General features: G+C 35.2%; 1 protein-coding gene across 1 annotated transcript; it reads left to right on the forward strand.

Moving 5' to 3' along the window:
* The first annotated feature begins 679 nt into the window (after positions 1 to 679).
* LOC115005462 (leucine-rich repeat-containing protein 30-like) lies at positions 680 to 13,466 on the forward strand. The gene is made up of 9 exons (XM_029427288.1): positions 680 to 735; positions 1,076 to 1,108; positions 1,293 to 1,881; positions 4,568 to 4,699; positions 6,374 to 6,487; positions 12,123 to 12,257; positions 12,369 to 12,502; positions 13,179 to 13,227; positions 13,317 to 13,466. The coding sequence occupies exons 3-9, from the start codon at positions 1,735 to 1,737 to the stop codon at positions 13,464 to 13,466; spliced, it is 861 nt and encodes a 286-aa protein (XP_029283148.1). The 5' UTR covers positions 680 to 735; positions 1,076 to 1,108; positions 1,293 to 1,734.
* Positions 13,467 to 15,438: the final 1,972 nt, after the last annotated feature.

Genomic DNA, 15,438 nt, shown 5'->3' on the forward strand with positions numbered 1-15,438 from the left:
CAAAATTCTCCTTAATATAAATAATTATCCCAAATTATTAATAAAATATGTGAAACAAAATAAGTGACAAATGTCTGAAAAATATGTAAAGAAAATAAAATGTCTAAAACTCATCAGTAAAATATGTGAACAAAATTAGTGAAAAGAATAAATAAACTATAAATATAATTATTAATACAATATGTGACTAAATCTGGAAAATGTCAAAATATTTGGCGAATGTCCAAAAGCTCTTAAATGTTTGTGATGTATCTGAAAAATATTTAAAATATGTGAAAATGAATAGTAAAATATATTAATAAAACTACTTCATGTCTAAAAAATACAGAAGAATTATTAGTAAACATTTTGAAAAATGTCAAATGATTAGTGAAGTAAATAATTATGTTATCGACACAAAGCTGAAAACGGTTTTTCTGAGAAACTCATGAAAAGTTGACTGCTGCAGAATCAATACTTTTACTATAAATACTTTAACTTTGCAGATTACGTTGTTGTGGAGTAAAGAATCTGAAAAGTTCTTACAGCAAAACAAACAACATAATTGGTCAGTTTGGTGTCAAAGCCGCTGCTGACTGACAGCAGCAAGTGTGTGTGTGTGTGTGTGTGTGTGTGTGTGTGTGTGTGTGTGTGAGAGTGAGAGATCTTCTTACACCTTTACTGAACAACCTTTATGAGGATTTCACTCGGATGTCTGGGATGTTTCTTCTGCAGCTCTTTAAAGGCTTTGATGTGGTATGAAATCTATAATAATGTTTATATTATAACTGTTTATTTATATAATGATGCATGAAACATCGATGTGTTGTGCGTCTCTGGATGATCAGCTGCTGTTAATCCGTCCACACCTTTACTGTTCTGATAACTTCAGAGAGAACTACAATATATTTACAACGATTACAACGTTTAAAGACCATTTCATGCCACTGATGTAAAGATACTATTGGAATGTGGAAAACGTATAAAAACATCTTATACCTGCATGACTTTTACAGGATTTAGTTTTTGTGATATTTTACAAACAGATTTCCATTTATTTCAAACCTTTTGTAATTCTGCCTTTTCTGTTTTCCAGATCACATCTGATCGTCCACCAAACTAGAGAAATGTAAGAATGCAGCGACTATTGTGATAATTAATCTGTCAATCGATTATTAATTGGATAAAAAGCGTTTTTCGTAATCTTGTACAATACTTCTATAAGGGGAAATATATATACATATTTATTATTTATATATACATTTAAATATATATTATTTAAGTATGTATTTACTTATATCTGGACTATAAAGACATCTGGACTATAAAGACACAAGTGGACGATAAAGATACATCTGGTCTATAAAGACACAAGTGGACTTTAAAGACACAAGTAGACAATAAAGACATCTGGACTATAAAGACACAAGTGGACTATAAAGACACATCTGGACTATAAAGACAAAAGTGGACGATAAAGATACATCTGGTCTATAAAGACACAAGTGGACGATAAAGATACATCTGGTCTATAAAGACACATCTGGACTTTAAAGACACAAGTAGACAATAAAGACATCTGGACTATAAAGACACAAGTGGACTATAAAGACACATCTGGACTATGAAGACAAAATTGGACAATAAAGACACATCTGGACTATAAAGTCTGTTCATCCCAGTCTGGACTTCTGTACCGTGTTTGAGTATCAACAGAAGGAGGTGTGATCTGATTTCGGGGAAGAGGAGGGAGTGATGGGAGGAGTGGCTTGTAAAGAGAAGGTGAAGGAGAAGAGGAGCGTGGGGAAGGAGGGCAGTCTGACCTCAGCAGACAGAATCCGTCAAATCACCATCAGACAGTTTGGATACAACGTCCTGAGTCTGGCTCGCCGAGGCCTGAAGGTACGAACAGCTGTGACTTTGTGACGTACAACTTCCTATTATCATATTATCAGTGTTCAACAAAACCAACATCCACATTTCTCTCTCATGTCACAGCAAATGTTTCACAAAGACGTGAATTATTTCACTGTTTCTGCTGTGACAAGCCTGAATAAGAAGCATTAATACGAGCAGTGATAGTAGCTTTAGCATTAATACGAGCGATGATAGTAGCATCAGTATTAATATGAGCAGTGATAGTAGCATCAGTACTAATATGAGCAGTGATAGTAGCATTAATATTAGAAGTGATAGTAGCATCAGTACTAATATGAGCAGTGATAGTAGCATCAGCATTGATACAAACAGTGATAGTAGCATCAACACTAATACCAGCAATGATAGTAGCATCAGTACTAATATGAGCAGTGATAGTAGCATTAATATTAGCAGTGATAGTAGCATCAGTACTAATATGAGCAGTGCTGTAGCATCAGCATTGATACGAGCAGTGATAGTAGCATCAACACTAATACCAGCAATGATAGTAGCATCAGTTATAATATGAGCAGTGATAGTCGCATCAGTACTAATATGAGCAGTGATAGTAGCATCAGCATTAATACGAGCAGTGATAGTAGCATTAATATGAGCACTGATAGTAGCATTAATACGAGCAGTGATAGTAGCATCAGTACTAATATTAGCAGTGATAGTAGCATTACTATGAGCAGAGATAGTAGCATTAATATGAGCAGTGATAGTACCATTAATATTAGCAGTAATAGTAGCATCAGCACAAATATGAGCAGCGATAGTAGCATCAGCATTGATACGAGCAGTGATAGTAGCATCAACACTAATACCAGCAATGATAGTAGCATCAGTACTAATATGAACAGTGATAGTAGCATTAATATGAGCAGTGATAATAGCATCAGTACTAATATGAGCAGTGATAGTAGCATCAACACTAATACCAGCAATGATAGTAGCATCAGTACTAATATGAGCAGTGATAGTAGCATTAATATGAGCAGTGATAGTAGCATCACTACTAATATGAGCAGTGATAGTAGCATTAATATTAGCAGTGATTGTAGCATCAGTACTAATATGAGCAGTGATAGTATCATCAGTACTATTAAGATCAGTGATAGTAGCATCAGCATTAATACGAGCAGTGATAGTAGCATCAACACTAATACCAGCAATGATAGTAGCATCAGTTATAATATGAGCAGTGATAGTCGCATCAGTACTAATATGAGCAGTGATAGTAGCATCAGCATTAATACGAGCAGTGATAGTAGCATTAATATGAGCACTGATAGTAGCATTAATACGAGCAGTGATAGTAGCATCAGCACTAATACGAGCAGTGATAGTAGCATCAGTACTAATAAGAGCAGTGATAGTAGCATCAGTACTAATATTAGCAGTGATAGTAGCATTACTATGAGCAGAGATAGTAGCATTAATATGAGCAGTGATAGTACCATTAATATTAGCAGTAATAGTAGCATCAGCACAAATATGAGCAGCGATAGTAGCATCAGCATTGATACGAGCAGTGATAGTAGCATCAACACTAATACCAGCAATGATAGTAGCATCAGTACTAATATGAGCAGTGATAGTAGCATTAATATGAGCAGTGATAATAGCATCAGTACTAATATGAGCAGTGATAGTAGCATTAATATGAGCAGTGATAGTAGCATCAACACTAATACCAGCAATGATAGTAGCATCAGTACTAATATGAGCAGTGATAGTAGCATTAATATGAGCAGTGATAGTAGCATCACTACTAATATGAGCAGTGATAGTAGCATTAATATTAGCAGTGATTGTAGCATCAGTACTAATATGAGCAGTGATAGTATCATCAGTACTATTAAGATCAGTGATAGTAGCATCAGCATTAATACGAGCAGTGATAGTAGCATCAGCACTAATTCGAGCAGTGATAGTAATATCAGCACTAATACGAGCAGTGATAGTAGCATCAATATTAGCAGTGATAGTAGCATCAGTACTAATATGAGCAGTGATAGTATCATCAGTACTATTAAGATCAGTGATAGTAGCATCAGCATTAATACGAGCAGTGATAGTAGCATCAGCACTAATTCAAGCAGTGATAGTAATATCAGCACTAATACGAGCAGTGATAGTAGCATCAATATTAGCAGTGATAGTAGCATCAGTACTAATACGAGCAGTGATAGTAGCATCAATATTAGCAGCGATAGTAGCATCAGTACTAATACGAGCAGTGATAGTAGCATTAATATTAGAAGTGATAGTAACATCAGTACTAATATGAGCACTGATAGTAGCATCAGCATTGATACGAGCAGTGATAGTAGCATCAACACTAATACCAGCAATGATAGTAGCATCAGTACTAATATGAGCAGTGATAGTAGCATTAATATGAGCAGTGATAATAGCATCAGTACTAATATGAGCAGTGATTGTAGCATTAATATTAGCAGTGATAGTAGCATTAATATGAGCAGTGATAGTTTTATCAGTACTAATACGAGCAGTGATTGTAGCATTATTATGAGCATTGATAGTAATTTTGGTATATTTAGGGCCGGCTCAGGCTTGCCTTGCTTTAAGTCAAAGGTGTAATTTGTGGTATTGGGCTGTATTAATAAAGTTCTATTGAATTTGAGCAGTTTTGTTCCTGCAGGAGGTCCCAGAGGAGCTGTGGGAGCTGCTGGAGCTTGAGAAGCTGAATTTGTCCCTCAACAGTCTGAAGGCTCTTCCTCCTCCGCTGGCTCTGCTGTCCAACCTCGTGGTCCTCAACCTGTGGGGCAACCAGGTACACATGCGCATATGTTTAATTTAAAATATGTTTTTATTGAAGCAAAATAGCAATTTTTTCAAACAGGGAAACAAACAAAGAAATACAATAAAATTCAACTAAGTGAAGTTTTAGGTTCTAATGTATATTTATAAAGTAAAACATTAAGTCGACAATAAGAGCGCAGGAGGACAAATATCCGTACTATTTCAACAGGAAAGGGGGGTGGGTGTTGGTAGTGAGGAAAAAGCCCCTTTCATCCTGTGTCCTGGGGCTGAACCAGATGTGTGCACATATTCTGCAGACTCAGCTAATACTTACATTAATGCATATTTTTCTTATTATTGCATTTTTACTTTTACTTTTTTACACATATCTATATTCTTTTATCCCAACACTTCAAATGTATAACTGGTGAAACAGATCTCGCGAAACATCCACCAACCGGTCAGGTCCCCCCCGTCCTAAGTGTCTTCACTTCCATATTTATCCTATTAGACATTTGTGTGAATTTTCCATAATTAGCGTATGAATTCCTCAGTTATGTCACAGTGACCTTTGACCTTTACCCACTAAAGTCTCATCACTTCATCTTTGAGTCCACGTCGACGTTTGTGCCAAATTTGGAGAAATTCCCTCGTGGCGTTCCTGAGATATCGTGTTCACGAGAAGGTGATCTGAAAACAACTCGCAGTGACTCTGAGGAACTGAAACTTAAACCCTATGGACAGTAACTAAGTACTTTTACTCAAGTTCTGCACTTAAGTACAATATTAAGGTACTTTCTTTTCTTCCACTTCATACTTCTAAACTGTTGTACTTTTACTAAATGTATTTAATAACTTCAGTTACTTTGACTGATTCAGATTAATCATAAAAATAATCAACAAATAATTCATCCTGTGTTTAAAGATAAAACTTTATTGATCTGTTAGTGAAACTCACAAGCTTCCCGGCGTTTATAAAGTAAAGGAGCTGCAACATGAAAGAGATGGAAAACATAAATGCATCAATAATTATAATGATATCATTTAGACCTTTGTGTAGAATGAGAACTTTTACTTTTGGTACTTTAAGTACATTTTGATGCTGATATTTAGAGTATTTCTGAGCACTTTGTCCCCGTCGGTCGGCACATGGCAGTTGAGCAGGAAACTGATCTTGTGCAGCTGCTCTTTCAAATGTCTCGTTATCTCGTGATTGTCTTGAAACTGAAGTCTTCACAAGTACAATGCTGTCAGCGTGCCTGTGAGCAAGGCAGCCCCCCAGCAGCTGTGTCCTGGATAAATAAGGATCATAATCCCCCTCTAATCCTCCAGGATCCAGTTTCCGTCCTCCACCAACCTTCAACTGAGAGACACTTGAGCACAAACTTTATTTATACGTCCCAACTTTACAAACTACACCCCCCCGTGTCCTCAGACCCTTGGAGCATAACGAGAAACTCCCCAAAACTAACCATTAGGACTCATTGTAACAGATCTGTGTGTGCAGATTAAGTACACTATTATATTAAAACGAAAACAAAACGACTATAAAATATGATTAATAAAAAGAATAGAAACAATAACAACTATGAAATACTGCCAGCCCGAACTATAAACTTTATCAGAGAGAAAAGAAACAGCTTATAAACACAGACTGAACACTAGATCACCAGGCGGGATGTTTAAAGCTGTTTGTTGTGTACAGCTCAGCAGCCTGCCTGCAGAGATCGGACAGCTGAGGAGACTCCGAGTTTTATTCGCCTACAGGAATCGACTGACAGAGGTTCCTGAAGAGCTGGGGGCCTGTACACAGCTGGAGGTACTGAAAATACTGATGAAGACACTTCTACTGATATAAATACTGATAAAGACACTTCTACTGATGAAGACACTTCTACTACTATAAATACTGATGAAGACACTTCTACTGCTATAAATACTGATAAAGACACTTCTACTACTATAAATACTGATGAAAACAATTATACTACTCTAAATACTGATGAAGACAATTCTACTACTGTAAATACTGATGAAGACACTTCTACTTCTATAAATACCGATGAAGACACTTCTACTGATATAAATACTGATGAAGACACTTCTACTTCTATAAATACTGATGAAAACACTTCTACCTCTATAAATACTGATGAAGACAATTCTACTGCTATAAATACTGATGAAGAAACTTCTACTGCTATAAATACTGATGAAGACCCTTCTACTGCTATAAATACTGATGAAGACACTTCTACTGCTATAAATACTGATGAAGACAATTCTACTGCTATAAATACTGATGAAGAAACTTCTACTGCTATAAATACTGATGAAGACCCTTCTACTGCTATAAATACTGATGAAGACACTTCTACTGCTATAAATACTGATGAAGACACTTCTACTGCTATAAATACTGATGAAGACAATTCTACCTCTATAAACACTGATGAAGACACTTCTACTGCTATAAATACTGATGAAGACACTTCTACTGCTATACATACTGATGAAGACACTTCTACTGCTATAAATACTGATGAAGACAATTAATAATAATAATAAACTTTATTTATAAGCGCATTTTTCATTTACGTAAACAAAACCTAAAAACACTTCTACTACTATAAATTCTGATGAAGACACTTCTACCGCTATAAATACTGATGAAGACACTTCTACTGATGAAGACAATTCTACCGCTATAAATACTGATGAAGACACTTCTACTGATGAAGACAATTGTACCGCTATAAATACTGATGAAGATACTTTTAATGCTATAAATACTGATGAAGACACTTCTACTGCTATAAATACTGATGAAAACACTTCTACTGATGAAGACAATTCTACCGCTATAAATACTGATGAAGACACTTCTACTACTTTAAATACTGATGAAAACAATTCTACTGCTATAAATACTGAAGAAGACACTTCTACTACTTTAAATACTGATGAAAACACTTCTACTGATGAAGACAATTCTACCGCTATAAATACTGATGAAGACACTTGTACCGCTATAAATACTGATGAAAACACTTTTAATGCTATAAATACTGATGAAGACACTTCTACTGCTTTAAATACTGATGAAGACACTTTTAATGCTATAAATACTGATGAAGAAACTTCTACTGCTATAAATACTAATGAAGACACATCTACTACTTTAAATACTGATGAAGACACTTGTACCGCTATAAATACTGATGAAAACACTTTTAATGCTATAAATACTGATGAAGACACTTCTACTGCTTTAAATACTGATGAAGACAATTCTACCGCTATAAATACTGATGAAGACACTTGTACCGCTATAAATACTGATGGAAACACTTCTACTGATGAAGACAATTCTACCGCTATAAATACTGATGAAGACACTTCTACTGCTATAAATACTGATGAAGACACTTCTACTACTTTAAATACTGATGAAAACACTTCTACTGATGAAGACAATTCTACTGCTTTAAATACTGATGAAGACATTTCTACTACTATAAATACTGATGAAGACATTTCTACTACTTTAAATACTGATGAAAACACTTCTACCGCTATAAATACTGATGAAGACACTTCTAATACTTTAAATACTGATGAAAACACTTCTACTGCTAGAAATACTGATGAAGACACTTCTACTACTATAAATACTGATGAAGAAACTTTTACTGCTATAAATACTGACGAAGACACTTTTATTGCTTTAAATACTGATGAAGACACTTCTACTGCTTTAAATACTGATGAAGACATTTCTACTACTAGAAATACTGATGAAGACACTTCTACTGATGAAGACAATTCTACCGCTATAAATACTGATGACGACACTTCTACTGATGAAGACAATTCTACTACTCTAAATACTGATGAAGACAATTGTACCGCTATAAATACTGATGAAAACACTTCTACTGCTATAAATACTGATGAAAACACTTCTATTGCTATAAATCCTGATGAAGACACTTCTACCGCTAAAAATACTGATGAAGACACTTCTACTACTTTAAATAATGATGAAGACACTTCTACTTCTATAAATACTGATGAAAACACTTCTATTGCTATAAATCCTGATGAAGACACTTCTACTGCTATAAATACTGATGAAGACATTTCTACTTCTATAAATACTGATGAAAACACTTCTATTGCTATAAATACTGATGAAGACACTTCTATTGCTTTAAATACTGATGAAAACACTTCTACCGCTACAAATACTGATGAAGACACTTCTACCTCTATAAATACTGATGAAGACACTTCTACTACTATAAATACTGATGAAGAAACTTTTACTGCTATAAATACTGACGAAGACACTTTTATTGCTTTAAATACTGATGAAGACACTTCTACTGCTTTAAATACTGATGAAGACATTTCTACTACTAGAAATACTGATGAAGACACTTCTACTGATGAAGACAATTCTACCGCTATAAATACTGATGACGACACTTCTACTGATGAAGACAATTCTACTACTCTAAATACTGATGAAGACAATTGTACCGCTATAAATACTGATGAAAACACTTCTACTGCTATAAATACTGATGAAAACACTTCTATTGCTATAAATCCTGATGAAGACACTTCTACCGCTAAAAATACTGATGAAGACACTTCTACTACTTTAAATAATGATGAAGACACTTCTACTTCTATAAATACTGATGAAAACACTTCTATTGCTATAAATCCTGATGAAGACACTTCTACTGCTATAAATACTGATGAAGACATTTCTACTTCTATAAATACTGATGAAAACACTTCTATTGCTATAAATACTGATGAAGACACTTCTATTGCTTTAAATACTGATGAAAACACTTCTACCGCTACAAATACTGATGAAGACACTTCTACCTCTATAAATACTGATGAAGACACTTCTACCTCTATAAATACTGATGAAGACAATTAATAATAATAATAATAAACTTTATAAGCGCATTTTTCATTTGCGTAAACAAAACTCAAAGACACTTCTACTGCTATAATAACTGATGAAGAAACTTCTACCTCTATAAATACTGATGAAGACACTTCTACCGCTAGAAATACTGATGAAGACACTTCTACCTCTATAAATACTGATGAAGACACTTCTACCTCTATAAATACTGATGAAGACAATTAATAATAATAATAATAATAAACTTTATAAGCGCATTTTTCATTTGCGTAAACAAAACTCAAAGACACTTCTACTGCTATAAATTCTGATGAAAACACTTCTACTGCTGTAAATACTCATGAAGACACTTGTACTGATGAAGACACTTCTACTACTATAAATACTGATGAAGAAACTTTTACTGCTATAAATACTGATGAAGACACTTCTACTGCTTTAAATACTGATGAAGACATTTCTACTACTATAAATACTGATGAAGACACTTCTACTACTATAAATACTGATGAAGACATTTCTACTACTATAAATACTGATGAAGACACTTCTACTGATGAAGACAATTCTACCGCTATAAATACTGATGAAGACACTTCTACTTCTATAAATACTGATGAAGACAATTCTACCTCTATAAATACTGATGAAGACACTTCTACTGCTATAATACTGATGAAAACACTTCTACTGCTATAAATACTGATGAAGACATTTCTACTGCTTTAAATACTGATGAAGACACTTCTACTTCTATAAATACTGATGAAGACAATTCTACCTCTATAAATACTGATGAAGACACTTCTACCTCTATAAATACTGATGAAAACACTTCTACTGCTATAAATACTGATGAAGACACTTCTACTGCTTTAAATATTGATGAAGACACTTCTACTTCTATAAATACTGATGAAGACACTTCTATTGCTTTAAATAATGATGAAGACACTTCTACTTCTATAAATACTGATGAAAACACTTCTACTGCTATAAATACTGATGAAGACACTTCTACTGCTATAAATTCTGATGAAGAAACTTCTACTACTTTAAATACTGATGAAGACATTTCTACTACTATAAATACTGATGAAAATACTTCTACCTCTATAAATACTGATGAAGACACTTCTACCTCTATAAATACTGATGAAAACACTTCTACTGCTATAAATACTGATGAAGACACTTCTACTGCTTTAAATATTGATGAAGACACTTCTACTTCTATAAATACTGATGAAGACACTTCAATTTCTTTAAATAATGATGAAGACACTTCTACTTCTATAAATACTGATGAAAACACTTCTACTGCTATAAATACTGATGAAGACACTTCTACTGCTTTAAATAATGATGAAGACACTTCTACCTCTATAAATACTGATGAAAACACTTCTATTGCTTTAAATAATGATGAAGACACTTCTACTGCTATAAATACTGATGAAGACACTTCTATTGCTTTAAATAATGATGAAGACACTTCTACCTCTATAAATACTGATGAAAACACTTCTATTGCTTTAAATAATGATGAAGACACTTCTACTTCTATAAATACTGATGAAGACACTTCTATTGCTTTAAATAATGATGAAGACACTTCTACCTCTATAAATACTGATGAAAACACTTCTATTGCTTTAAATAATGATGAAGACACTTCTACCTCTATAAATACTGATAAACACTTCTATTGCTTTAAATAATGATGAAGACACTTCTACTTCTATAAATACTGATGAAGACACTTCTATTGCTTTAAATAATGATGAAGACACTTCTACCTCTATAAATACTGATGAAAACACTTCTACTGCTATAAATACTGATGAAGACACTTCTACTGCTTTAAATACTGATGAAAACACTTCTACTGCTATAAATACTGATGAAGACAATTAATAATAATAATAAGAAACTTTATAAGCGCATTTTTCATTTGCGTAAATAAAACTCAAAGACACTTCTACTGCTATAAATTCTGATGAAGAAACTTCTACCTCTATAAATACTGATGAAGACACTTCTACTGCTATAAATACTGATGAAGACACTTCTACTGCTTTAAATACTGATGAAAACACTTCTACTGCTATAAATACTGATGAAGACAATTAATAATAATAATAAGAAACTTTATAAGCGCATTTTTCATTTGCGTAAATAAAACTCAAAGACACTTCTACTGCTATAAATTCTGATGAAGAAACTTCTACCTCTATAAATACTGATGAAGACACTTCTACTTCTATACATACTGATGAAGACACTTCTACTGCTATAAATACTGATGAAGACACTTCTACTTCTATAAATACTGATGAAGAAACTTCTACCTCTATAAATACTGATGAAGACACTTCTACTACTTTAAATACTGATGAAGACACTTGCTCGCTGTAGACTCCTGAAGCTGAAACAACAGACATGTGAGGAACAAGTGATATTTGAATCCAGCTGTGTAAACAGATGTTTTGTTTCTCAGGTTCTGAGTTTGGCCAACAACCAGTTGTCCTCGCTGCCGGCCTCGCTGTCCGGTCTGACCCGCCTGAAGAAACTGAACCTCAGTCACAACCGCATCGCTCACATCCCGGGCTGCGTCTACAACCTGAAGGCTCTGGTGCGTCTGCAGAGGCTGAACGTCAGCAGACATCTGTTAAAGGCCAGGAGTTTAGAAGTGATTTAATGAATGAATGTATCATTCACCTGTCAGCCTCCTCCGTCCCTGCAGGTGTTCCTCCACCTGGCCAGTAACTGTCTGGAGAACCTGGCGGAGAACATCCAGGCTCTGGTGGAGCTCAAGATCCTCATCGTGGAGGGAAACAGCCTCCACTCGCTGCCTAAATCCCTCTGCTGCCTCACCAGGTAACTCCACCTCACCAGGTAACACCATCTCACCAGGTATCTCCACCTCACCTGGTAACTCCACCTCACCAGGTAACACCATCTCACCAGGTAACTCCACCTCACCAGGTAACACCACCTCATCAAGTAACACCATCTCACCAGGTAACTCCACCTCACTAGGTAACACCACCTCATCAAGCATCTCCACCTCACTAGGTAACTCCACCTTACCGGGTAACTCCATCTCACCAGGTAACTCCACCTCACCAGGTAACTCCACCTCACCTGGTAACACCATCTCACCAGGTAACACCACCTCACCAGGTATCTCCACCTCACCTGGTAACTCCACCTCACCAGGTAACACCATCTCACCAGGTAACTCCACCGAACCAGGTAACACCACCTCATCAAGTAACACCATCTCACCAGGTAACTCCACCTCACTAGGTAACACCACCTCATCAAGCATCTCCACCTCACTAGGTAACTCCACCTTACCGGGTAACTCCATCTCACCAGGTAACTCCACCTCACCAGGTAACTCCACCTCACCTGGTAACACCATCTCACCAGGTAACACCACCTCATCAAGTAACTCCACCTCACCATGTGACACCTCCACCTGTAAGCACCAAGGCATAAGTAAAACCTCCTGACACACCTGACAGGGGCACCATCTGATCACCTTCAGGTTGGAGTTGCTGAACCTGGACTTTAACGACATTAAGGATGTTCCGCAGGTAAACGTTGTGAAGACACTTCTCAAGTTTGAAATCTATGTGAAGTTGAAATGTGTTTTTAGATGGGGTGGGGGAGGGGGTGTTTCCAGGAGATGCACCTGTTGTCCCGGTTGGAGAAGCTGGCCTGCCACCCTCTGGATAAAGGACTCCACATCGTCCACAACCCGCTGATGAAGCCTGTGAAGGAGGTGCTGGAGGGGGGGCTCAGCGCCCTCTTCAGTTACCTGAGAGCCACATAGAGGGGGGGGGCTTCTTTATTACCTGAGGTTGAGGGGGGCAGGGGGCTTCAGTTGTCTTGTCACGTGGTTATCGCTCCTGACGGATACAGATACAAGGTGAATCTAATCTAATCGTTGAGTAGTTAACGACTGAAACTACTCACAATTTTGGGACTTAAAAATAAAGGAATGATTTTAATTATTTTACTGTTGCTTTTGATGTTTATGTTCATACTAAAGAGCTGTTTTAGTTGTTAAGATTGTACTTATTATAGTTATTATAGGCAACTTAAGAATTTTTAATATGAACTCACTTGATCATTTTATCTGCTGGCGTGTGACTGTTTAGGTTTATTACAGTTTGTTCAATTATTTCCCAGATGTTGTAGTTTGTCGTTGGATTTAACACAAGTTTAATGATTAATCACTCTTTTTATTCTGTAGCTGAATTTAACTTTATTTGAAGTAGAAAACACAGAATAATTAATTTGTTTTTGTTTAAATGTGTGTAACTCTGCAATACGATATAGATATGAAATGAATAGAAAATAAAAACCAGAGACTTTCTGTTCTTTTTATTTATTTTTGAATTTTTTTATTAACAATATCCTTAATTTATCCCAAGAAATATAAAAGAGTGCGGAAAGTGTTACAAGATGTTGTCTCCTAAATTATTATTATAATTGTTATTATTTATTTATTATTATGATTATGATTATGTATCTTTATCATTATTTTTTATTGTTTATTATATATTTTTTACATAATTATTATTACTATCAATCATTATACATTTATTTTTATACTATTTATTTTGATTACCGTTATTATTATTATCGATATTATTTTGATTATTATGTAATGTTGTTTATTATCATTATAATTATTTATTGTAGTTATTAGTATTATTGTTATTTATGTTATTATTTTTTATAATCATTATTAATATTATGATGTATTGTTATTGCTCAGCTGGTCCTGCAGGGGGCAGCACACGAACATGAGAGGAAGCATGAGAACATCAGAGTGTGTGGGTGTAACTGTGTGTGTAGATGTAAACTCTCCACAGCTACATTACATAACGCCTCATGTACATATTAAACACTTGTAATATAAACTGTGTTGATGTGAGTCATGAAGTGAAGCTTCATGATCTCTGTGAGTTACATGTTTGACCCTGTTCACCTGTAGTGTGTACAACATGTATGACTCTGTTCACCTGTAGTGTGTACAACATGTTTGACTCTGTTCACCTGTAGTGTGTACAACATGTATGACTCTGTTCACCTGTAGTGTGTACAACATGTATGACTCTGTTCACCTGTAGTGTGTACAACATGTATGACTCTGTTCACCTGTAGTGTGTACAACATGTATGACTCTGTTCACCTGTAGTGTGTACAACATGTATGACTCTGTTCACCTGTAGTGTGTACAACATGTATGACCCTGTTCACCTGTAGTGTGTACATGTATGAATGTTACAATACATATCTTTAAAGGAGCTTTTCTCTAAAGGACAGTTATGCAAATGAGCAGATAATTAATAAGAGAATGCCTAATTTGCATATTTATACAACACGTTTCAGAAAGCTAACGTTTCTGTACCAAAGGTGTCAAACCTCTTCGTCAGTCTGCTGTGCGTGTGTTTTTGTCAATGGGACTTCTGAATGTAAATCAGAAAACATCAGTTTAACTTGGTGTTGATGGTTCAGCAGAGTTTAAAGTGAAATGTGAGTTTAACGGTGAGGTGCCGGACGCACCGGCAGGGGGCAGCATCGTGACTCCAAACACTCCACAGCTCTGATTTACTGCCTCACAGTTGAACATGTGAACGCAGCCTGTTGAAACTATCATTAGTGTGGATGGAAAAAACTTTACATTTCACATGATTTGAACACTTCCTGTCAGAGCAGATTTACACAACAAAATAATATGTTGCAATAGATAGCATATGAAAATAAATAAAAATATTTAAATATAATATATAATA

Source organism: Cottoperca gobio, unplaced genomic scaffold (assembly GCF_900634415.1).
Source record: "Cottoperca gobio unplaced genomic scaffold, fCotGob3.1 fCotGob3_309arrow_ctg1, whole genome shotgun sequence".
Classification (NCBI taxonomy): Eukaryota; Metazoa; Chordata; class Actinopteri; order Perciformes; family Bovichtidae; genus Cottoperca; species Cottoperca gobio.

What these genes read in the sequence shown, in the direction of transcription:
- LOC115005462 (XM_029427288.1), top strand. Translation starts at nt 1,735, where the DNA reads ATGGGAGGAGTGGCTTGTAAAGAGAAGGTGAAGGAGAAGAGGAGCGTG. An exon ending in TGGCTCGCCGAGGCCTGAAG is followed by an intron (nt 1,882 to 4,567) that starts GTACGAACAGCT and finishes TTGTTCCTGCAG; the next exon opens with GAGGTCCCAGAGGAGCTGTG. An exon ending in TCAACCTGTGGGGCAACCAG is followed by an intron (nt 4,700 to 6,373) that starts GTACACATGCGC and finishes TGTTGTGTACAG; the next exon opens with CTCAGCAGCCTGCCTGCAGA.